The sequence below is a fragment of the Zasmidium cellare genome (genome assembly GCF_010093935.1).
Source record: "Zasmidium cellare ATCC 36951 unplaced genomic scaffold M409scaffold_46, whole genome shotgun sequence".
NCBI lineage: Eukaryota > Fungi > Ascomycota > Dothideomycetes > Mycosphaerellales > Mycosphaerellaceae > Zasmidium > Zasmidium cellare.
Window position 1 is genome coordinate 155,401 of NW_022986990.1, and position 21,537 is coordinate 176,937.

The 21,537-nt window shown below is 53.5% G+C and overlaps 10 protein-coding genes across 10 annotated transcripts; 5 read left to right on the forward strand and 5 right to left on the reverse strand.

Moving 5' to 3' along the window:
• Positions 1-378: 378 nt before the first annotated feature.
• On the reverse strand, positions 379-1,632 carry M409DRAFT_70255 (uncharacterized protein; the record flags this gene model as incomplete). Its single annotated transcript, XM_033818649.1, has 1 exon — positions 379-1,632. One exon carries the CDS (start codon positions 1,630-1,632, stop codon positions 379-381), a length of 1,254 nt encoding a protein of 417 aa, XP_033661612.1.
• A 735-nt stretch (positions 1,633-2,367) lies between these two features.
• Positions 2,368-4,159, forward strand: M409DRAFT_70256 (uncharacterized protein; the record flags this gene model as incomplete). The annotated part of the gene is made up of 2 exons (XM_033818650.1): positions 2,368-2,405; positions 2,635-4,159. 2 exons carry the CDS (start codon positions 2,368-2,370, stop codon positions 4,157-4,159), a joined length of 1,563 nt encoding a protein of 520 aa, XP_033661613.1.
• Positions 4,160-5,599: 1,440 nt separating this feature from the next.
• Positions 5,600-7,326, forward strand: M409DRAFT_28862 (uncharacterized protein; the record flags this gene model as incomplete). The annotated part of the gene is made up of 2 exons (XM_033809205.1): positions 5,600-5,610; positions 5,712-7,326. 2 exons carry the CDS (start codon positions 5,600-5,602, stop codon positions 7,324-7,326), a joined length of 1,626 nt encoding a protein of 541 aa, XP_033661614.1.
• Positions 7,327-8,348: 1,022 nt separating this feature from the next.
• Positions 8,349-10,115, reverse strand: M409DRAFT_70258 (uncharacterized protein; the record flags this gene model as incomplete). Its single annotated transcript, XM_033818651.1, has 3 exons — positions 8,349-8,638; positions 8,704-9,782; positions 9,841-10,115. The coding sequence occupies 3 exons, from the start codon at positions 10,113-10,115 to the stop codon at positions 8,349-8,351; spliced, it is 1,644 nt and encodes a 547-aa protein (XP_033661615.1).
• A 2,695-nt stretch (positions 10,116-12,810) lies between these two features.
• M409DRAFT_28864 (uncharacterized protein) lies at positions 12,811-13,127 on the forward strand (the record flags this gene model as incomplete). Its single annotated transcript, XM_033809206.1, has 2 exons — positions 12,811-12,832; positions 12,886-13,127. 2 exons carry the CDS (start codon positions 12,811-12,813, stop codon positions 13,125-13,127), a joined length of 264 nt encoding a protein of 87 aa, XP_033661616.1.
• A 279-nt stretch (positions 13,128-13,406) lies between these two features.
• M409DRAFT_59755 (uncharacterized protein) lies at positions 13,407-14,145 on the reverse strand (the record flags this gene model as incomplete). The annotated part of the gene is made up of 3 exons (XM_033814289.1): positions 13,407-13,608; positions 13,664-13,880; positions 13,932-14,145. The coding sequence occupies 3 exons, from the start codon at positions 14,143-14,145 to the stop codon at positions 13,407-13,409; spliced, it is 633 nt and encodes a 210-aa protein (XP_033661617.1).
• Positions 14,146-14,751: 606 nt separating this feature from the next.
• M409DRAFT_28866 (uncharacterized protein) lies at positions 14,752-16,686 on the reverse strand (the record flags this gene model as incomplete). The annotated part of the gene is made up of 2 exons (XM_033809207.1): positions 14,752-16,417; positions 16,556-16,686. 2 exons carry the CDS (start codon positions 16,684-16,686, stop codon positions 14,752-14,754), a joined length of 1,797 nt encoding a protein of 598 aa, XP_033661618.1.
• Positions 16,687-17,309: 623 nt separating this feature from the next.
• M409DRAFT_28867 (uncharacterized protein) lies at positions 17,310-18,197 on the forward strand (the record flags this gene model as incomplete). The annotated part of the gene is made up of 1 exon (XM_033809208.1): positions 17,310-18,197. One exon carries the CDS (start codon positions 17,310-17,312, stop codon positions 18,195-18,197), a length of 888 nt encoding a protein of 295 aa, XP_033661619.1.
• A 22-nt stretch (positions 18,198-18,219) lies between these two features.
• On the reverse strand, positions 18,220-19,933 carry M409DRAFT_28868 (uncharacterized protein; the record flags this gene model as incomplete). Its single annotated transcript, XM_033809209.1, has 3 exons — positions 18,220-19,276; positions 19,326-19,594; positions 19,649-19,933. The coding sequence occupies 3 exons, from the start codon at positions 19,931-19,933 to the stop codon at positions 18,220-18,222; spliced, it is 1,611 nt and encodes a 536-aa protein (XP_033661620.1).
• A 351-nt stretch (positions 19,934-20,284) lies between these two features.
• M409DRAFT_59758 (uncharacterized protein) lies at positions 20,285-21,052 on the forward strand (the record flags this gene model as incomplete). The annotated part of the gene is made up of 1 exon (XM_033814290.1): positions 20,285-21,052. The coding sequence occupies one exon, from the start codon at positions 20,285-20,287 to the stop codon at positions 21,050-21,052; it is 768 nt and encodes a 255-aa protein (XP_033661621.1).
• Between the last annotated feature and the right edge of the window lie 485 nt (positions 21,053-21,537).

The following is a 21,537-nucleotide window of genomic DNA, read 5'->3' on the forward strand; positions in this document are numbered from 1 at the left end:
AACCTTTCGTGAGGAAGGCTCGCTCTCGCCAAACCTTCACTTGCTCGGCGAAATCTGGCCGGGGTTCGGAACGCGTCTCAGGCAACAGGCGCGTAAAGTGCTCGCGTCTGGCATCCGGTTGCACGTGACGTTGCGTTTGGTAGGTGAAAGTTGGGCGGTAAGTGCGGCATGTGAAGTTTCTTGTTCAATCTGCTCTTGCTTCGTCTCCATTACTTCTGTAGTCATGCTGCACATGTGCTCAAATAGTCTGCAAACGAGGCTGCAGAAAACAGGCAATAGAGACGGAAGTAAGGAACGAGAAGTTCATGAGTGAGGGCTTCATTGAGAAGAGCAAATCAGAGTGGATATCTAGCCCCCTCCCCTCTCCAACATCAACCCTCACGCCTTCCTCTCCGCATTCCTCGCCCTAATACTCATCGCCATCTCCCCCAGATGCATCTCATTACTCCTCCTCATCCCCGCCAACCTCGTCACCACCGCCCAACTCATCTTGACTGCCTCCCCACTAACACTCCTCATCCGCTCCTCATAAGCCCCCACCGCCTTCTCCCCAACCCCATGCTCGCAAAGCTCCTCGCACAGCATCGACGCATCATTCAGCGCCATCACCGCGCCAGAACCCGTCGGCGCCATCGGGTGGATCGCGTCGCCGAGGACGGTGATGTGCGCGTTGGGGGTCCAGACGGGGAGGGTGCTGGAGATGGCGGTGAGGGAGAAGGCGGAGGTTTCGCCGGGGGCTTGGTGTTGGATTATGGTGCGCAGGCGGGCGTCCCAGTGTTGGGTTACGGAGAGGGCTGCTTGTTCCGATTCGTCGATGCTGAGGTATCGCTTCTCTGCTGAGCCGAAACCCAGGGATTCTGAGGGCCCTGTGAGGGCCCAGAAGAGGTAGTCTGGTGGGCAGCCGATGCCTCGCTGTTCGAGCGTCTCGCGGTTGGGGAATGTGATCGGTTCGAGGCCCAGTATGGCGAGGTTCTCTTGCGAGCGGTCTTTGACGAACGACATGCTTTTGGCAGCTGTTGCTGGTAGAGTGTTCAGGATCTCCGGCGTGATAAGAGTCTTGCCATAAATGCACTTCACGCCCGTGTCCAGCAGTTCCACCTGCGGGAGCAATTGCTTCCTCACATTCGAGTTCTTCCCATCCGCTCCAACAAGCAACGTCCCGCTCGCCTGAGATCCGTCTGCGAAATGCGCAACAACGCCGTCCTCACTCAATTCGTACCGCTCAAACACTTTGTCATACGAGATCTCATCCTTATCCAAAGCCTTGATCAAGACGTTCCTGAAAGCAGATCGATCCACACACCAACCCGAGGGATTGCAATCGAGCTTCGCCCGGACACTGTCGTCAACTTTTGGTAAGTCGACTCGTCCGGTCTCCGCGTCGATTTCTGCAATGTCGGCTGCTCGATTGTCCGCACAGGAAAGCTCGAAGTCGGCGTAGAGTTGCTCGGTCAGGAGATGTTGCAGTGCTGTACCAGCCAAACCGCTTATCCGTACGCGATATCCTTGGGCTCGGTAGGCTTCGGTGCGATCTCGTTCGTAGACGTGAAAGGGGATGTTGTGTTTCTTGCAGCCGTGGGCGAGGGCTAAGCCGCCGACGCCGCCTCCGATGATGAGGACTTTTGGTGACATTTTCAGAGCTGTTTGTAGGATCGTGGTCAAGCTTTCAGATAAGCGTGATCAGCGTAAGCTGCAGCAATCCAACCTCCAAACAATCTTGATAGGTTTTTTCAATTGCCCAGTTCTGCTGTCCTTGATCATATATCCGGTGGTTTTCAGCTTCAGCGGTATTTTCATCGCTGGCAGCTCCGTCTCGCCGACACTATGATGCCTTCGAGTTGGCGGCCGCATCCTTCAAGACGCGGCCGAGGGATTCACACATTTCCGATTGGCCAATGCATGATGCAAGATGTTCGATCTCGATCAGCCTTGTAGATGCATGGGACATCGCACCGGCGCGCTGTGCAGAGATCCTCCGTCCCGACGTTCAGTGCTTTCGAATGTTGCCTCCAGTCTACGAACGCCGTGTGACACAATAGACTACCCAGCGACCATTTGACCAATGCTGAGTCAACCTGGCTCTGAGCGACTTCTTATTCGTGTTCGTTCAGTACTTCCAAGTATCATCACAATCTCCAGACTGCTTGACAGGTGAGTCTGCCTGGCGATTGGTCCTCCAGCCAGCAAGCCATTGTGTTATCAGATCAAAGAGACAAGCCCAAACGACACAAAGAGCAATACAATAGAACAGAATGCAGCTTTGTTGACAAGAAGAGGAAGTCAGCAACGTAAGAAAGAGAATCTTAACACAAAGGAAAGTAGACCAACTCACAGTTCGTGTATTTACCATGTGCCATAGCCCACTGCATGTTGGTCATTTCAGACCACCAACAACCGCAGGACAGGTAAGTCATACTTGGGTGCCCAGATCTCGTCAATACCCCAAAGGAATTCATCAGTCACAGCAGGCCTGTGAAACGTCAGTATGCCCTCCTCCTCGTCCAAGTGGAATCCCCTACCGACTGGACTGGCTCCAGTCGCTAACTCACTCAACAGCAAACCTCCTCAACAAGCAGACAGCCATGCCTCCGAGTACAACAACCTCGACGTCCTCCCAAACAACACCTTGGACAGCTCCAGCTTCCAGGACCGAGCTGCCCTTGTAGCCGATACCCTGAATGTGCTGCTGCAAACTCATCTGCCATCCGACATCAACTGGACAGTCAGTCAGACCAGATGGCGATTTCAACTCACCAATCTGTCTGTCGAGCTAAGCGATGAGAGCTCCAAAGGCATTGTAGTAACAGCATCCAGCGATGTAATTCCCCGGAAACGTCTGGACCCCCTTAGACAAGAGCTGCGAGCAATCCTCGGCAGAGCACTCGAGTCGTCCTGGAGCACCATCGGATTTGGCGTTCTGCTCCTGCAACTGACCGAGGAAGCCAGCTGTCATCTCCTGGACTTCAGAAATGCCCTTGAGTCGAGCAAAAAGCCAGATCCCATGACGAACGGCTGGGACTCATCCGCGCATGACGTGTCGGGGATCTTGACGAACCCATATGGCGTCAACCTCAACACCGTGGACGACACCGCAAGACATGTTCTGGGCCAGTCAATTTCGGACATCTTGTCAGACATTCCTGATGATCTCCGAGTACTGCACGTCGAGCCCGTCTTCCGCCCTGATCTGGTTGACAGATTCCTCAAACGACAACAGAAGATGAAGGAGGAGTTAATGGACCTGCCCAAGGAGAAACTGAGATCCTGCGTCGGTCGATCTGCCATTCCAGGCCGTAACTCTGCAAACTCTGCGGAGCGAATGGCAGAGTACCTTGTCAGACCCCATGTTACTTTCCACGGAGCTGAAAGGGAGGTGATGTCGCCCATCATTCGTTATGGCTTCCTGCTTCCGGGAAGCAAGATCGGAGACACCGGCGAGAGCTTGTCTATGCGGTTCGTGAATGCGTGGTTCGGAAAGGGCATATACTCTTCGCCTTCCTTGGATTTCGCGGCAGACTATGGCGAATTCGACTACAAAGACTCGAGTGTTTCCGGATGGCGAAAAGGTGCTGACATTCCAGGAATGCGAGTTCTGGTCTGTGCAACGCTGATGGGTCTCTTGCTAGAAGTGTCTCGGGACGAGGTCGAGGACCAGGCCGGACTTGACAACTCGCACGCAAACTCGCACGTATCGCCAGACGGGATGGAGTACGTTGTATTTGACCCGGCGCAGATCATTCCCTGCTACGTTTTGCACATTGACTTTGGAACGGAATTCGCCAAAGAGTTGTTCAACTCAACGAACTCCACAGCACCGAAAAAGACGATGTCGTCTCGTGTTGACACCGACTTTGGCGACACGGACAACAGCCCCGGTGCCAAGGTAGCGAAGAAGGAGGCTTTGAAGGCTCAGGCGATGAAATGGTTGCCTCATGGCTTCGGCACCGCCACTGGGACGAACTTTGTCGTCGAAGACATCGCAGATATTTCGGATGATGATGATGAAGAGTTTGGAGAGTTCCAGGCTATGCGTGGCGAGCAGGAGAGCGAGTACCACAGCTGGCAGACGAGGGAAGCCGATGAGACGACTTCGTGGTTCGATGAGTATCAGACCGTCAGGAGTTCGAACAAGGATGTCCGTGTAGGCCGTGGTCGGTAGAGCACAGGCACAGGTGTAGTGCTGCTCTGCGTGCTCCTGGAGAGTGGGCGTCGAGTGTCGTGAATAAGCATCAGCAGCCGGTCTGCTATGTAGTCGAAAACAGGTAGATTCCAGTCATGCATTTCTTTTTCGTTGTCCAAAAGTCTTGTGCATACTCTCATGATGTCAACTGCGCCGCAGCGCAGGTATCTGTTTGTGGAAGGAGCGAAGACGTTCCTTCCTAGAAGATAAATCTTCATCGACACGAAGAGCTTGTCTGAACGTCACCCCATCCCGAGTGCCTTGTGTTTGTGAGTTCATGGAGCCTGTTTCCCTCTCTATCCAAAGACGTCTTTGTACACGCCCGTGCCAGCGGTCCTTCGTAATGTTCTCAATTCACGGGGTTAGAATCCCAAACAAAGATATCTTACCATGCTCCCTCGAGCGTCTTACAACGGTGCCCGTGTCGTTGCAACACAGGAGAGACGGGTCACATACAATCTTCTTGCAAAGCGAAGCCCTTCTGACAGCTTCCCTTCCTCTCCAAGCATTCACAGTGACATGACGATGCTGTGCAACACAACGAAAGGCTGGGCAGGTGTCATGTGCGACGGTCCAGCAGCAGACGGAGTGAAGTGCAGCAGAAGTTGAGCCGAAGTGTCTTGGAGCTACCAGGGGCGGCGGACGGTGATTGGCTGTGATAAGGTGTTTCATGTTGCTGGTCGGTGCATGAATCAAAACGGCTGTTGGAGAGCCGCCTCGGAGGCGAGGCCGGTACCTGAACCGTCCCTGGATTCTGAACGAGATTTCATTAAGGGCAGCCGGGCATTAATATGGCTGATATGGATTGACGCTGTGGATGCACCGAAGCAGACGACGGTAGCGAGCAGCGTGGTGGTGCTATTATAGAAAAAGTTGCAGGTGGTAGCACCGAAGTGGGCAGATCGACCCTGCGTCGTCGTTGCCGTAGGAGAGCTTGCGCGGTTTGTTGTGCTGCATCCATCGTCCTCCTGCAGCAGCCACGCAGCCGACACACACATCTGATCTCGCTCCAAGAATCATCCTCATCCGCCATCTTCACGCAGCAGTCCCGCCATCCCATCGCCGCGACAGTCTGATATATCCGCGGCAGTGGGCGTGAGGCGCGGCAGTCCGGCGAGCAAGCGACAAGCGAGCAGCAGCAGCAGAATTGGTTCGCCGTGCAGCGGAGCGCAATTACCCACACCCACCCCAGCACAGCCAGCACCAGCGGAAAGGAGGTGACGTGCCGGCTTCATTCTTGTCGTGTCTGCTGCGCTCGGCTTCCAGAACAAACCTTTCCCACCCGCCTTTGCTCGACGATACTACTAGCAAACGTCCCCTTCACCACCGTTCGCCATCCTACCCACGCCCGCCCGTCCACTCTGCTCACAACGTCTGTCGCTACCGCCGGCCTTTGTGCCTCTACACCACCGTCCAGGCATGGCTTCCACGTACGTCTCCACGCACAATTTTCCTGTCCCCAGAATACACCCCCATGCGCCGACAACACGCGTTCTTTGCAACACTGCACCTGCTGACACTCGCGCTCCAGACTGGCCTCGCAATGGCGCTCCTTTTGGCACACTCTGACCTCCAACGACCGCCATGCCGGCCCCGACACCACACACCGGGCCGGTCACAACCCCATACCGCAGTCCAAGAAGAACTCTTTAACGTCAACCAACACCAGCGCCCTAGAGTCAAGAACAGACCTCGATCTCGAAGCCGGGAATGGCTTCGTCAGCCACACGGGCGGCACCACCAGCCCTCCCTACTCACCCCCTGTGCGCCGCAGCTTACAGAGACAAGGGTCTGGCATGGACAGTAGGATGGAGGCCATGGGCCAAGGCGAGATTCAGATGCAGAACTTCAGCGACGGCCTTCCACCGCCTCCCCCGGTAAGCCACTCCTGGAAGCGCATTGATCGATGGTTGGAGGACAATTATGAGGAGCTCTTCGAGAACATGGGTCAAGGCGCGACGGTCAACGACGTCAATGAGTTGGAACACGACCTAGACTGCACGCTGCCACAGGAGGTTCGAGAGTCATTGCAGGTTCACGACGGTCAAGAGCGCGGCGGAATGCCCACGGGTGTCATCTTCGGTTGTATGCTACTCGACTGTGAGGAGATCCTGCAGGAATGGCAAAACTGGAGGACCGTCAACGAGGCGTACTTGAACGATGCACAGCAGTTTGAGATCCCTCAGGCACCCCTCAAAGCGTTTGCTGGGTCGTCCTCATCAGCCGTCCCGGTAGCGCAAGTTCAGCAATCAGCAAACCCGCGCTGGCGAGACGAGCTTCTTGACAAGCAGGACTCACAACCTCCAAACGCCATCCAGAAAGCATATGCTCATCCAGGATGGATTCCACTGGCAAGAGACTGGGGAGGCAACAACATTGCGGTGGATCTCGCACCAGGCCCGACCGGCAGATGGGGTCAGGTCATCCTCATGGGACGCGATTACGACTGCAAATATGTCGTATCACGGTCATGGTCGGCCTTCCTCGCAACCCTCGCCGACGATATGCACACCGACAAGTGGTTCATTGACGAGGATACGAAAGAGTTGAAGTTGGGCGAGTTCAGACATCAGGGTGTTGAGCCGGCATACATTGACATTCTGCGATGGAGGTCAGACCAGAAGTTCGGCAGAAGAGTGCCCAAGAAGAAGCCTTTGCGAGTCAACAGCAATGTTTCGCCAGGTGGAACTGGATTCTCGCCATATGGTTCGCCCACGAAGGAAGACCGAGGACGATCACCCCATCGATACAGCAACGGCAACGGAAAGCAACCTGCACATGGAACTTCCAGCCCGAGAGGTCATGTTGGAAGTCCCTTGGCACGTGTTGCTGAAGAGAGCTCACCGGTGCACGCACAGCCATTGCCTTTGACGGTTGACACGAATGTGGAGCAGTCGACCGAGAAGTTGATCTCTGGCGTGGAGACTCCAGGATCTGTCAAAGCAGGAAAGCTTGTGGCAGTGGACAGCCCTCGGCAACCACCCGAAGACGCGCTCAATGAGAGACGTAGTAGCCAGCCGTTTCCCAAAAGCAGGCTCGGCGGTACTGTGATGAGCAGTAGCGATGAAGAGACCTCGCCTCTCTCGCCAGCGAAGGATGAAGGCCTGCCAAGCGTAGAGAGCGAAATGAAGGATGTGAAGATTTGAGGAGGAACTAAGGTGGAAAGTGGACAAGAACGGCGGTACGAAAACAAGAGGAAACCGTCTGATTTGGTGATTGGCATTGCAGCATCGATTATCGCACGGCGTTGGCGGAGTAGGAAAGGGTGTGCGAACTGTGCGAAATGTGCAGCGGCGCATCACCACCACGAGACGAAACGACGAGCACAACAGACTCTACGGCCAGCATTTTCGACAGAGAGCCAGTAGCATCCTACCCAGTTTTGCTTGCTTGCTCAACTCCGCAAACAAGGAACTGAGCGGGTCTCTCTTATTTTCTCACAACACAGCGAAGAACATGAACTGGGTGCCGGCACACCTGGGAGTCTTCGAACTTCGACTTGAGGACCTGTTTCCAAGGCTCAGACCTGCCTCTCTCCCTGAGATGTTGAGCGAGGAGAATGGCTTCCCATTGCTTCGAGAAATTAGTGTATCAAACTGCATGCATGTGTAACAGTAGTCGTACTGTAGTAGTTGAGGGAAGATTCTTTGCGAACTCCCTCTTCTATTCCATCTATTAGCGGGTTCGTCGATGGGCTGGCTGTAACTGTAGCGAATGAATACGATACACTTTTACGTAGTAGTGAGCACAACGCATGGAGGATGGGTTCCTGCGATGGAAGTTCAGTATTCTCATCGTGAGCTTTCGTTGTGTCGTGTTGTGTAGATGGTGGTGGTTGTGCGAGTGAGTGGTTTGCATGTGGTTGCCAAGACGAAAGTCCTGCCTCGAGCACACAACACCGCATGTCTTCCAAAGGCAGTACACGTCTGCATAGATTGGATTGTTCAATTCGCTTCAAATTTGGGAAATCTCCATACGTAGCCTTCCTCATCGCCACTACTCCCATCGTAACTCCTTGCTCAGAGACGGTCCCCTACACAGACAGACAAGAGCCGTATCATCATCAATGGATATCATCGTCAACTCTCCAACCACAGCGCACAGCTAATCCCAACAAGGAAAAAAAAAAGCCACGATCTCCACTCCCTCACCCAAAAGCCCTCCTCACCTACGTCCTCTCCGTAAAAACCACCTCCAAATCCCCCAAATCCACCGTAAAATGATCCTTCGTCTTGCGCATCAACCGCATCCCATCCTCCTGCGGGGCCAGTTTCAAATCGAAATTCAGCACCAGTCGCGAAGTCAGCGTGCGCAGCTCCATCAGCGCGAGGTTCTTGCCGATGCAGCCGAAGGGCCCCATGCTGAAGGGCGCGAAGGCGTCTTTGTGCTTCACTTTGTCTTCTTGGCTGTACCAGCGTTCGGGGATGAAGGAGTTGGCGGAGGCGTAGATGTATTCGTCTGTGAGGGGGGAGGGATTAGTGGGGGGTGGGATTGGGAGGGAGGGGATGGGAAGGGGGACTTACCGCGTCCCATTACGTATTGGGGGGTGATAAAGGTTACGTTGCCTGGGATCCAGGTCTCGCCGACTTTCATGCCTTCGGGGGGTGTCAGGCGGTTGACGCCGGAGGGGACGGGTGGGTGGAGACGGAGGGCTTCGTTGATGCACCCGTTGAGGTGGTTGCAGCCGCGGATGTCCTTCTCTTGCCAATCGCCAAGACAGATGGGCTCCAGCTCCTCGCGCAGCTTTCGCACTTGCTCCGGGTCTGAGGCGAGGTGGTAGAAGAGGTACGTGAACGTCGCGGCGGTGGTGTCCGAGCCCGCCACGATGATTAAACGAGCGTCGGCTTGTAGCATGGAGTCGTTCTCTGGGTGAGGGACGTCCTTGTATGCTTTGAGCAGCCAGCCCATGATATCCGAATCACGCTTCGCTTGGTCCGCGTGCTTGATTCGCCATGTGAGTTCGCTGACACAGAACTTGACGAATTTGTTGTAGCCCTCTCCAAGACCGGGGATCTGTGTGAGCATGCGGAAGAACCAAGATGGGAAGCGGTATGCCAAGGGTTGCATGCCCTCGTCCAGCATTTCCAACTCATGCGGCTTCTCGCCCTTGTCAAGCATGCCGTAGTCCCGGCCAAATGCCAACAGACCCATTGCGTCGAAGGAGAAGAGATTGAACCATTTAGTGACGTTGACCGGCTCGCCCTTGTGCTTTCCGATCTGCTTGATGAGCTTCTCGTTGAACTTCTGAATCTCGGTCTCGTAGTCTCGAAGCGCCTTCTCAGAGAAGGCTGGCGCCCAGACTCTTCGTCGGCGGTCGTGAAGACCCTTGTCTCGGGAGGTGTGCATGGATGTCAGGGGGTAGTCGTTGTCGTACCAGATGGCTTTTGAAACGCGGGACTTGTTGCCATAGGCGGGCTCCATGGCCGCGGGATCGATGATCGATATGTCGTTCGAGCCGATGCGGAGGAACTTGCCATACTTCTTGTGCTGCTCTTGGAGCCAGTAGTAGCCATCTGAGTTGCCCAGCTGGGCTGAGAGCCACAGGTTCGAGATTCGAGCTGGGTATGGGCCGGGGAATTTGTTCAATGGGTTCAGGAACAATCTATATGCGATCCACTCTTTCAGCAAAATTCGAGGCTTCAAGATACGGGATTCTTTACCTGTAGATCAAGCAATTCCCAAAAGCTCCGACAAGAAAGGCCAAAGCTACACTAGTCGATGTAGCTGCCGACGAAGGAATGCTGTACGAGTAGCCTTTGCAAAGACCGATTGCAAGACCAATATACGCCGCAAGAAAGGTGTAGAAATAAGTAAAAGCATACATATGCGTCTCGAAACGATGAAAGTATCCCCAGAACGACACAGTCCCGAGTGCAAGTGCACCCAGGCTGGCCACTGCAGGGGAGATCTCGCCACTGGGAGTCGTCGACAACATGATGTTCGTTCAATGCCTTTCGAAAAACACTTACCACGCGTGAACAGGACGGTGCTTGGGGTTTTAACCCATTGCCCACCATGACATATGCCCCGCATTTCGCACTGATCTCGAGCACTTGCTCGACTCCTCTTTTAGTGCTTTGCCGTCCTGTTGCCGACCTTTCTGGGTAAGGTGTGAACGTGGGCTTTGAACTCTATCGCAATCAGTCTGGGGAACTCTTCGGCGGTTCGGACAGCAAGTCGTGCCTCCCTCAAACCCGTGAGAAATGCTCCACCATGATAAGGCTTTGAGGGCTCCTCAAAAGCGATGCGATTTCAGTTGATAGGCACGTTCAGTGTTGAAGCTCCGGCGATACAAAACCTCAAATTTGACGTCAATCTGCAATGATGTGCAGAGAGGCTCGGCTCGCCAAATGGATCCGCGCTGCAGGAATGACATAGATGCATTCGTTTTGAGGCCCATCATACTCTTATATTGCATCGCGTTTGCCACATTCGGTCGCAAAGGACATGTAAGACCAACTGCAAGGGCAACTGGACCCGCCGTTCCAATAGCTCAGAGCCTACGCCAATGAAAAATGCTTGATTGGAGTCGCTCGGTCGTGCTGAGGAGAAGGCGGTTCAGTAATTGTCCCTTTCTGTTCTTGCACCGCGATGAACATATTCCCGCATCGACTGTGAACCGGTCCGGTTGCCGGGTATAAGACAGGAAAGCTTGGATAGCAGTTGTTGTTCTCGTCGCCGCCATGGGGAATGAAGACGCGGCAAATGCGGTTGTTTTCGGTAGCGCCGGCGTCAAGCCCTTGTCTGCGAACAACTTCACTACCTACTGCTCCACAGGAACATTGTGCATCGCGATCACAAGACATGGCGTGACCGATATCTCCATCATGCTGCTGGAATTTCGAGTCGTCAGTTTCGAATCGACTGCCGGTGCGTCGTGTCCTGCTAGTCAAGGACTGTGCCGGAACCAGGCAAGACTGCAGAAAAATCCCATATATCCTGAATGGCCTGGTAAGAACGCGCGCGATACGTGGTATCAAGTGCATGCAGAGCCGGCCAGATGGAGTCCTGGCTGCTTTATTACAGCCTTGTAGACTTTGCAGGTTGTTCGAGGGAGTCGGAAAGCACCGTGCTCATCCTGAGTACTGGCGTTTCATACCAACATTCCCGGCAGATATGCGTACCAAAGAACTCGACACGCCTGCCTATCAACATCCGGACCATGTGGCAGTGTCGACGCGTGATTTTGGTGTGCCAGCTGCTTGGAGAGACCAATTGTTCTGCGCGATTGTGGCCATGTCATTCAGCAGTCGACCTGTGCTATGCTGTAGGTCGCGTCGCAGCCATCGTGCTGCAGTTAGCAGAAGTCTGGTCCTTGACAGCTGTCACAAAACAGATATATGTTGAGTATCTATGTTGTGGGGGCTGATGAGCAAAACGAAGGCGCGAAACTGAAGTCACTCAATTCCCGAAAATTTCCCGGGCTGGTCAGTGCGCTTGGTCAATACCAAGATATTTGCCGCGCCACCACCACCTCCGACCTCACCATTCCTCTGCCATTCGAGTTATTTCTCATCAATTCACACTGCCCTCCATCAACTCGACTCAGTCGCTGAGCCGTCGCCACTTCGAGCGTCCTCGTATTCCTGAGCGCCGAAGCCTCGAGCGCGCTGCAGGCCATAGTAAGTGCAATCGTATTGGAGAGCATCGATCAGGACTGCTGGACCGACCAAGCAGAACTAACGGCTTCATGACGTGAATTTAGTTTTATTGATGACCCGGCTCTGTGCGAGTCCATAAGCAACAACTAATTCCGGACTTCGGTAGCTCTCAAGCATATTGCGGATCTCGAATGCGGGTAATACAGGCTGACGCTGTAGAACTTGGTGCCATCACAGTCGCTGGAAAGCAAGCGATCGAGTGAAACTCGAGGTCAAGAATTCTTGAACTCGACTGTGTTCTTTCCATCAGCCAGAACAAAAGAAGACCGCACGGCAAGATGTCCCGCAGACCTCGCAGCTGACCGTAGGTGTTAATCCTATATTCTTGACATTCTATAATTGCATTGGTTTGTTCAGATTCTTCACAATTTATAGACTGGTCTGTACGTTCCGCAATATCCAACCCGCTATTGATATATCTGATGCAAACAAAAGCCCATTATAACAGGCTCCACCATCGATCGATCGTATACAGACGTTGCGACCCGAAATCCTGCCGACGATCTCTTTACATCCTCCTTTCCAACCACTTGCTCAGCATAAGTTCTCCCAACATGAAACACTTACCATACCACCGCAGTATACTAAAGAACCACGCCTATCCAATCGAAGCAAACGCGATCACGTTGTCTGCCGTACGACAGGATCTAGCTGCCGCGATTAGCTCGAGCACATGTCATGCGCCATGGTCGACACTTGGCTTGTGAGTGGCGATCTCCTCCACAAAGCTCCATGGGCTGCCGTCATCATACGTAGTTTGTTAAACGTCCTTTTGTGCTCGTGGAAGGATTCCAGGTATATGACCTCCTTGCTCTTACTCCTTAGTCCTCTCTTCTCTCCTCGTCAACTCAGTAGTTGACCTCTTGATTGGTGCAACGATCTAGCAACAACAGAATAGAGCGAGACAAACCGCTGGACTCTCGAAGAATAGCGACACAACAGATTCCCTTCCGCAAACAAACCTCCAATATGGCTTCCGAGAACGAGAAAGGTCAAACACCCTAACCATACCTCATTCCGCTCCCTTCTAATCCTCTCCAACAGGCCCCCTCTCCTTCATCGGAGACCCGCTCGGCAAAGTCCTCAACGTCGGCCTCAAACCCATCGGCGCCGTAACAGGTGCCATCGGCAACCCGAACGGCCAAGCCCTTCTAGACGTCGAGAATCAAGCCAAGAGAGACATGGCGTACAGTGACAAGAACAACAACAAGAAGGATAAAGATCTTCCGGGTGGGGAGAGGATTGGTGGGAATACTCAGACCGGGCAGAATCCGTTGGGGCTGTGAGGGCTATATGTGAGTTTGGATGGAGTCTGTATGATATGATGCTCGTGGGTGATAGTGTATGGCTCTGGCGTTGGGTTGCATGTGGGTTGTGACTTTCTCGAGGATTCAGACTGATACCAGAAGCGTAGCGTTTGTATTTTAGCATCGGCATAGGCATTTGTAGCGTTTCTGGACACACAGATGAAGGCAGTTGATTCACTTTATCGTTAACACATATGATCATTCTGAATGGTTTCAAGTATGGCTCTGCTGTCGAATTCTGCTGACCCTCTTCGTCATTTAACATCCGTCCAGAACATCCTGTGCAGCCTGCTTCTCGGCACTGTCCATGCTCAGGCCATAGTAGTGCTTCACTTGCACATAGGCACGAACATATTCGCACTGGTAGGCCTCGCGTGGTGGAAGCCACTCTGCCACGTCTTGATCACCCTTGGACTGGTTGACATTGTCGGTGACGGAGAGAAGTTGCGGACGAGTAACACTAGAAAACGGATTAATACCAAAAACACTGGCGACGAGATGCAAGGTCTACTCACTCATTTGCGAACGCCTCACGCTGGCTGGCAGTCCAGTCCTTGGCACCAGAAACCCAAGCCTCCTTCAATGGGACGATGTGATCAATGTCGACGTCGGAGGCGGCAGTCCAAGTTTCACCGTCGTAGTCCGAGTACCAGGTACCAGACGTCGCCGTGCAGGCACTGTTCGTCACAACGTTCGAGCCGTCACGCTTCAGCACATATTCGCGGGTGTTGCCTTGATTTAAATCAGCATGGCCCCATCAGACAAGTGTTCCGTTCTGCGTACAGCTTCCGTCGATGGTGATCCACGTCTTGAAGTAATCACGCTCATAGGCTGGGCTGTTGGACTCGGCTGCGACAGTGATCGAGTTGAGATACGATCGAGCAGTGGAAGCGGACACGGGCGTTGGAAGGTTTCCTCGTCGGACGTGATCGTTGATGGGCGCAGCAAAGGCAGCCGTGGCCGCAGCCGTGGCAATGAAGACAGTCTTGAAACCCATGATGAGATGCTGAAGTCGTGATACTGAGCTAGGCGTGTTGAATGATCAGGTCAGGCCTCTTATATAGGCAGGGTGAACCTGAGCCCTTCCCACAAGTGACTGTCGCCCTTGCAGAAATTGCAAATGTATGTTGCATAGCTTCGCGAACGCGCATGGAGCGATAGTCGACTAGTTGTTGCACGTGTATCAGCCTCGCTCTGTCAATTGACCTTCCATTTAGAGGCTGAGCAATGAAAGCTATCTGCGGAGTTCAAGTGTTCCCAGATGAATGCCAAGTCCTGCATGATGCCGATCGGGCTGGTGTAAGTGGCTTGTTCTTGATTTTGATTTGTTCTCAGAACAACCCGACGGCGAGCTGCGGAATTTTGACTCCAGGATCTGCGTTCCTATGCAACATTGGCGGCGGCAAGATCACCACTATTCGGTAGCAAGGCCCAAATAAGTTCGCCCGCCGACGATGGTACTCGCAGGTGTTGGAACTGGGTCGGGATTATCCGTCCAAAGGGCAGGATCATGCCTGGTAGCCAAGGTTTTCGTATTGCTGGGATTCGGTCTTGGGGATGCGCGTTGCTGGACGTTTCTCCGTCGAGAAACGACGAATGGATTTCAGACCTTGAAATGAGGTGCTGTGTAACTCAGCGGAGCGGTAGGGTCGACGATGGGTACCTGTTGGTCAGGTACAACTTGTAGGTCTGGGTTGATGAACATCTCCCATTCGAACGGAATGTCCATTGCCCAATCCATGCTCGGCGCATCCGAAAGTGTGCTGCTAGGCCCGGCAGATGGATGGTCCGTAAATGGTGGTGTTTCTGGCACAGCGTTCAGCGCTTCGAGCTCCTTATGCTTTCGTTTACGTGCCATGGTTATCAGAGCCGTCGCTTGGTTGTACGCTTCTCGGACCATGTGCGTATCGTACGTCTGAGCGATGGTGTGCATCAAATTCATCACCTCTTGAATATGGGACAAACTCGTCGGTGTCCCTACCGCAATGATAACGCACAGGAATTGGAACGGCGTGCAGATAACATTCCACCATGGCGTCCTGCTCGCGAGTAGTTTTGCGGATGCTGTCAAGGCCGATCGGCCAATTCCGATGACCGTATCAGCTCTGTCCTTTGCGTCCGTCAGACTCATCAGCCATAGGCGACGATAGATGGCGAACGAGAGGTCCGCTTTCAGCAGTGAGATGAAGTGCGAGTCGGTCTGCAGTGCTTCGAGTCTTGACAATGCGTGGCTGAGGGCTGCTGGGGGATCCGGCTCTCGGTCACGGTCAACAAAATCGTTTGGAAGCAGCTCAGCCAATTCAACAAATTGATGGCCATGGTTGCCGTTCTCAGCTGCGAACTTCTTCGTCGTGACAACATCGAAGTTTACACGTGTCCGTCCATACTCGAATGACAAGATTGTATTGAGGGCTCGGGCGATCCAGAACAGTCGTCTCCGACCCTTTGCCAGCTTGTGGTCGGCTGTTGTTGGTGGGTAGACCACTGCAATGGTCTGCATCTCCTTGTGAAGGCCACTGGCCTCAACTTGATGCATGGTAATGCAGCTTGATATCCATGATCCGTGAGGACGAGATGTCATTCTCAGATACAGCGTCCTCAGGATCCACCCCGCGACGTGGTTTGGTGCAGGAGAATTGCCAATACTCTTGGCTACGAGCACTCTTCTTGCATCCAAGAAGATAACATCTTCTTTGGGGTGTGGAGTTGCGGAGAAGAACGATCCAATAGCAGCGACACCAAGAACTACCGAGTCGATATCTCTGATGCCAGATGGATCAGAGAACCGGGACGACGCTTGCTCCATGAACTCAGCCTCGTCCAGGAGGCCAAACTCGGTCTTCACGTTTTTGAAGTAAGAGCTTGCCAGGGTCTGCATCTCGCCCCATGTTAAGTGAGTGGTAACATCGACGGACGGCTCCTGCGGCTCATGGCGTAGTCCAAGATTCCAAGCAAAAGAATGCAATCTTGGGATGCTATCGGACTCCAGGTCCATGCCAAGGATACGCGGAAAGGCAATGGCTGAGTTTGCTCTCACAAATCGAGTTTTCACAGGGTCCAGTATACCACGGTGGTGGAATCTCGCCCCAGGTGCGGTCAAAGGATGGGCCTGGAGTTGGATGATACTGGGAGGCGTCCTGCCTATTGGTTGCGGAGGCGGCGGTTCCTGCGCAACATCTGCGTGTGCGGCAGAGGGACGCTTTGCGTTTGACGCATATTCGCATTGGTACTCATATCGAACGCATGTAGCGCATGGAAGCTTGCCGTCGCTGTGCTGATATTAGCATTACAGCCTTGTTGATCTCACAATGAGCGGCGACAGCGATAGCCTGACTGCGCTGTTACAGGAAGCCGAACGGATGCACAATCCAAACGTCAGATATGATGACTGTCTCTCCAATGCTCACCATTTTCGTTTCCGCTGACGACAAGGCGTGCAGGCGGCTCTGGATCTCTGTCGCCCTTGGTGAACTTCATGACCCTCGTCATCTGGGCTTATGGATCGCTTGACGCCTGCATGCCCATTCTGAGTAGTCATCTTGGATAGCAATAATAATGCTGGCAATGTGGTGGAGCGACAGAAGAGAAGCGATCGGGTATTGCGGGAGGTCAGGTTTTATACCATCTCCCAGCCACAACGGACGGGCCGTCACCGCTCGCTGCGCTTGGTCAGCCCTTCCGACGTGCCTCTGAACTTTGATTTGCAAAACAACAACCAACCCGTCATCGTGCAACATTCGTGACTTCCACGCCGTGGCAGCCTCTTCATTTGGTCCGTGGCCTTGAGACGAGAAGCCTCGACGCAAAACAGCTGGAGGCGCCGCTCCGAAGACGCAGATGATTCATCTCCAGTCCAGGCGGAGGACAATACGCGATTAGGGGCACCCACGCGTTCTCAGATGTGATCGAATGATTGGCGGTAGGACACAGCACTGCAGTCCGTTCACACGGTGAGAGTTGCCATCTACATTGCAATATCTCCAGAGTTGAAAGCGCCATCCGAAGCTGGCAATCCGACTCACGACGGCAATACGAGGTGGTGGCATATGAATATGTGTCATAGCAGCGACCTGATCACTGCTCTTCATCCATCCAGATTTCTCACCTACTCAGCTACCATCGTCCTAACATAACGAGCGTTAGCAGACCTTATCCGGGAGAATGGCACACAATCAGTCTGCCGATGCCCAGCGACTCTACGACGGCAGATCCGCCACCTACGACGACTCTTGGCACGTTCGCTTTGCCAGACACATGGTGGAGATAGCATCGCTCCAGCCTGGCCAAAAAGTCCTCGATCTCGCCTGTGGAACGGGTCTTGTCACTTTCCCCGCTGTTGACGCCGTCGGCTCATCTGGCACGGTGATTGGGGTCGACATCAGTAGTGGCATGCTTGCTCAAGCGGAGAAGAAACTTGAGAGCCAGCCGAGTGTCCGAAATGTGGCTTTCTATCAACATTCAATCACAGATTTGGATACGCTCGAGGTGTTGAAGCAACGGAAAGGCACATTCGATCTCATCACCTGCGCTTCCGCACTCGTTCTTCTACCCGAGCCACGAGAGGCCATCAAGGAATGGACCAGCTATTTGAAGCCAGGAGGCAAACTGATCACTGACGTAACCCATGTCCAGAGTCAGCTCACGGGCATCACATACGAACGAGTTGGGCGAAAGCTTGGAGTGAATATCCCATGGTACAGGCTCAATTTTGAGACGCCAGAGGATTTTCGCGATGCACTTGCGTACGCTGGATTGAAAGACGTGGTGGTGAAACCTATCGCACAGCTGGCTATCGAAGGAACTAATGATCTGAAAGATTATTTGGCAGCTGGTGCCAGGTCCAGGCTGGAGAAAGAGTATTCAATCGAGGATGCTGACAAGATCTTCGAGGCAACTGCTGACGGCGTCGCGGAGGGTGGTCTTGGAAAGGCCGAGATTCGAGAGCAAGCGAAGAAACTCTTCAAAGAAGTTTGGGCTAAGATCGCTGATGCCGATGGCAGGGTGCGAGGCATCGATTGTGTCTACGTTGGCGTTGGAACTAAGCCTTGAAGGGGCGTCTGGACACATCAGCTCAGGCTTTCAAATCGTCCAACACCTTCTCTGTCAAAGCCATGATCTTCTCCTCTTGAAGTCTTCGGCCTGTCAACTGCAAGCTAATTGGGAGACCGTGCGACAACGCGGGATCGTACTCCTGTGCAGTCCGCTTGTCCAGTTCGTTGTGAGCCTGGAACTCTGCAACCTGCACATCTTTCTCTTTGTCGACGCTGATGCCAGTCGGAAACGAAACGGAGCTATAGTCCACAACGTTGAACACGCCCGTATATCCAACATACCGGAACTCGCCATTCTTGGGAGATGCATACGGTGTCGTTGGACCGAGGATGGCATCGATGCCCAACGAATTCCAACGATCCAGGAATCGTTTCGTTAGCGCGGTCCTTTGACTTTGTGTCTGCCACAGGTGGTAGACTCCCATCTCAGTGGCCTTTTCATAAAACTCCATCTCCGGTCTCCAAGGCTCTCCTACTGGTTCGAGCAGCTTCCTGACTGATTTGCCACCGTCCGCGAGGAAGAACTTGCCAAGAAGTTCCACTGCCTCTGCGTGATCCGTGTTGGGCCAATCCACGATTTCGTAGCCCTTGCATTTGAGCTTCTCCACCACTTCCTTGAGTGCGCGAGTCACAGGTGGCGTCGGTGTGATCGTGCCGTTGTCCCAGAGCACGGCAATCTTTGGCTTTGCCTTGAGCTCTACACTGCGCCAGTTGAGTTCGATGCATTTCGGATCCTTGAGCCAAGGGGCCGAGTTGGCTACGTTCTCTGTGAAGAGCCGAAGATCTGCTATGCTGCGAGCCATTGGTCCATGGACACTGCCAACTGCTTCCTGGCCAGCGAGGCCAGATCTTGCATCGAAATGTGGGAATCTGCCATACGAGGGTCGAATTGTGAAGATGCCCGTGCAGGCTGCTGGGATTCTCAGTGATCCTCCTATGTCAGTCCCAACTCCAAGTGGGCTTCCACGGAGGGCTATCAGAGCCGACTCGCCCCCCGAAGAGCCTCCAGATGTGGTCGCGCGGTTGAGAGGGTTGGTTGTCCGTCCATAGCAGTTGTTGACTGACTCTGCGATCATCCTGCCAGCACATATCAGTTCTGATCACATACTCATCGAGTTGGACTTACATCGCAGTAGGGACGTTAGTCTTGACATAGGCCACAGCACCCAGATCTCTCAACACTCCAACGATGGTACTTTCCACCTTCAGCGGCTCAAGAGCCCAGATACAGAATCCAACAGAACTGGGATATCCGGGTACGTTGAAGTTATCCTTCAATGAGATCGGCAGGCCGTGCAATGACCCGGTGACTTTGCCTGTCTTCTTGAACTTGGCATCCAGTTCCTTTGCTCGCTTGATCGCATCGTCGAACATGATGACAGTCAGGCAGTTTGTCTGCATCACTGATCAGTGTCTCGAAAACCGTCTTGACTAGTATCCGCAACTCACCAATTGATGAGCAATCGCCGCCCTCTTGCAAAACGCTCTCGTGACATCTTCCGCCGTCCATTCCCCCTTCGCAATCTTCGCGACAATATCAGTGGCATACGATTCAGTGATATCCAACTCGTGCTGAGATAAAATGCCAGATTTGGCTGGTACATCCAAGACATCCAAGACATCGTCACCGGGCAACTTGTCCTTGGGGATCTTCCACTCCGAAGGGATATCATCCAGAACTTTCTGCTTCGCCTTGGCCGAGATCTCTTTCCATTGCTCATTGGTAGAACCCATGCTGAACTATAACTGAATACAAGTAGGATAAATAGAGAGCGGAGCAGGCTGAGATGATGGCAACGCGGCAGATTTGAGAATAGGGAGTCAGAACTGTCCGAAACAAACCTAAAGTCTGACCATGACGTGTACACTACAGTACGCCCGCTATCCAAGTGTGCCGTCGTTGGCCGTGAGAGGGGCAAAGACGGAGGCGTGGACTCGAAGTGGTGGCCTATCGCAGTTGCCGGCGCCGATATCGTCTGACCCACGCGAATGGAGGTGACTAAGCAGACATTCACCTCACTCAACGTTTCGACGTTGGACTAGCACCGAGTTTGGAAGTTGGACATGATCGTACGAGAAGTTGAGATGGAGAATCCGTCTCTGCATGCCTTGCTTCTGCTCTCCGACTCTCAGCTTCCCCTCGGATCGTTCGCCTTCTCCTCCGGATTGGAGTCTTTCCTTGGACACAAGAAGCTATCGAATACCCATCTTTCTTCTTCTGCGTCGGCCAGGATAGCTGCGTTTCAAGGCTTTCTGGAGCAGTCCGTGGCGAATGTATCCTCTACAGCTCTACCATACGTCCTCGCGGCTCATCGCAAACCAGAAACGCTACAAGACCTCGACAACGACTTCGACGCCAGCACGCCCTGTACAGTAGCTCGAAGAGCCAGCATAACGCAAGGCAAAGCATTGATCGCACTCTGGGAGAAAGCACTATCCTCCTCAGCCAGCACGACTTCTTCAGCAAGTAAGGAAGTCGCCAACTTCGCCGCGCGCCTGAAAAGCAACACTCCAGATTCATTTGGCCTCCAACTCCAAGCCCACTTCCCGGCTCTCTTCGGCGCCGTATGTGCAGCTCTGGGACTCTCCGCCTTCGACACGTCGTACATGTTTCTCTTGAATCATGCGAAAGCTGTGCTCTCCGCGGGCGTTAGGGCGAGTGTCATGGGGCCTTATCAGTCGCATACTATCATGGCGAGTGCGAATCTGCAACGCTGGATTCAGGATTGTATAGCACGAGAGGCTACCGTTGGAGAAGGAAATGGTGTCGAAAGAGCTGCTGTGACGGTGCCGACGATGGACTTGTGGATGGGTAGGCATGAGTTGCTGTATTCCCGCATCTTCAATTCGTGAGGTCGAAGGTATGGCAGACGAATGAGGCCATTCACAGCTGCCGTACTGGACGTTGCCGTGATGGTAGCGAAGTGAGCTATTGGTTTCCAACATCGCACACTGGCACGAAATCCAATACTCACAGGAGCATTCATCACTTCGCCGTCCAACACACAGCCGTAAACGCTGCATCCGCGTCCCTGGCCAAAGCCATAAATACCCTCGACTCTCACCCCCAGAATCACACCCACCATCAACTCAACCACCTCCAACATCCATCCCAGCTCCCCATCACAATCCCCACAAGTAACCATGAACCCCTACATCGAAAACGACTTCATCCTCCTCAAGCCCTCCCCGCGAAAGGGCGAGCCAGACAAGAACGCCAAAGTCGACAAGCCTGATGGCAAGAAGACCGGGTGGGATAAGTATCGAGAGAGCAAGGGACGGGTTGGGTATGATGCTATGTATAAGCGGATGGCGGATGGGGATTGGTCGCGATTGGG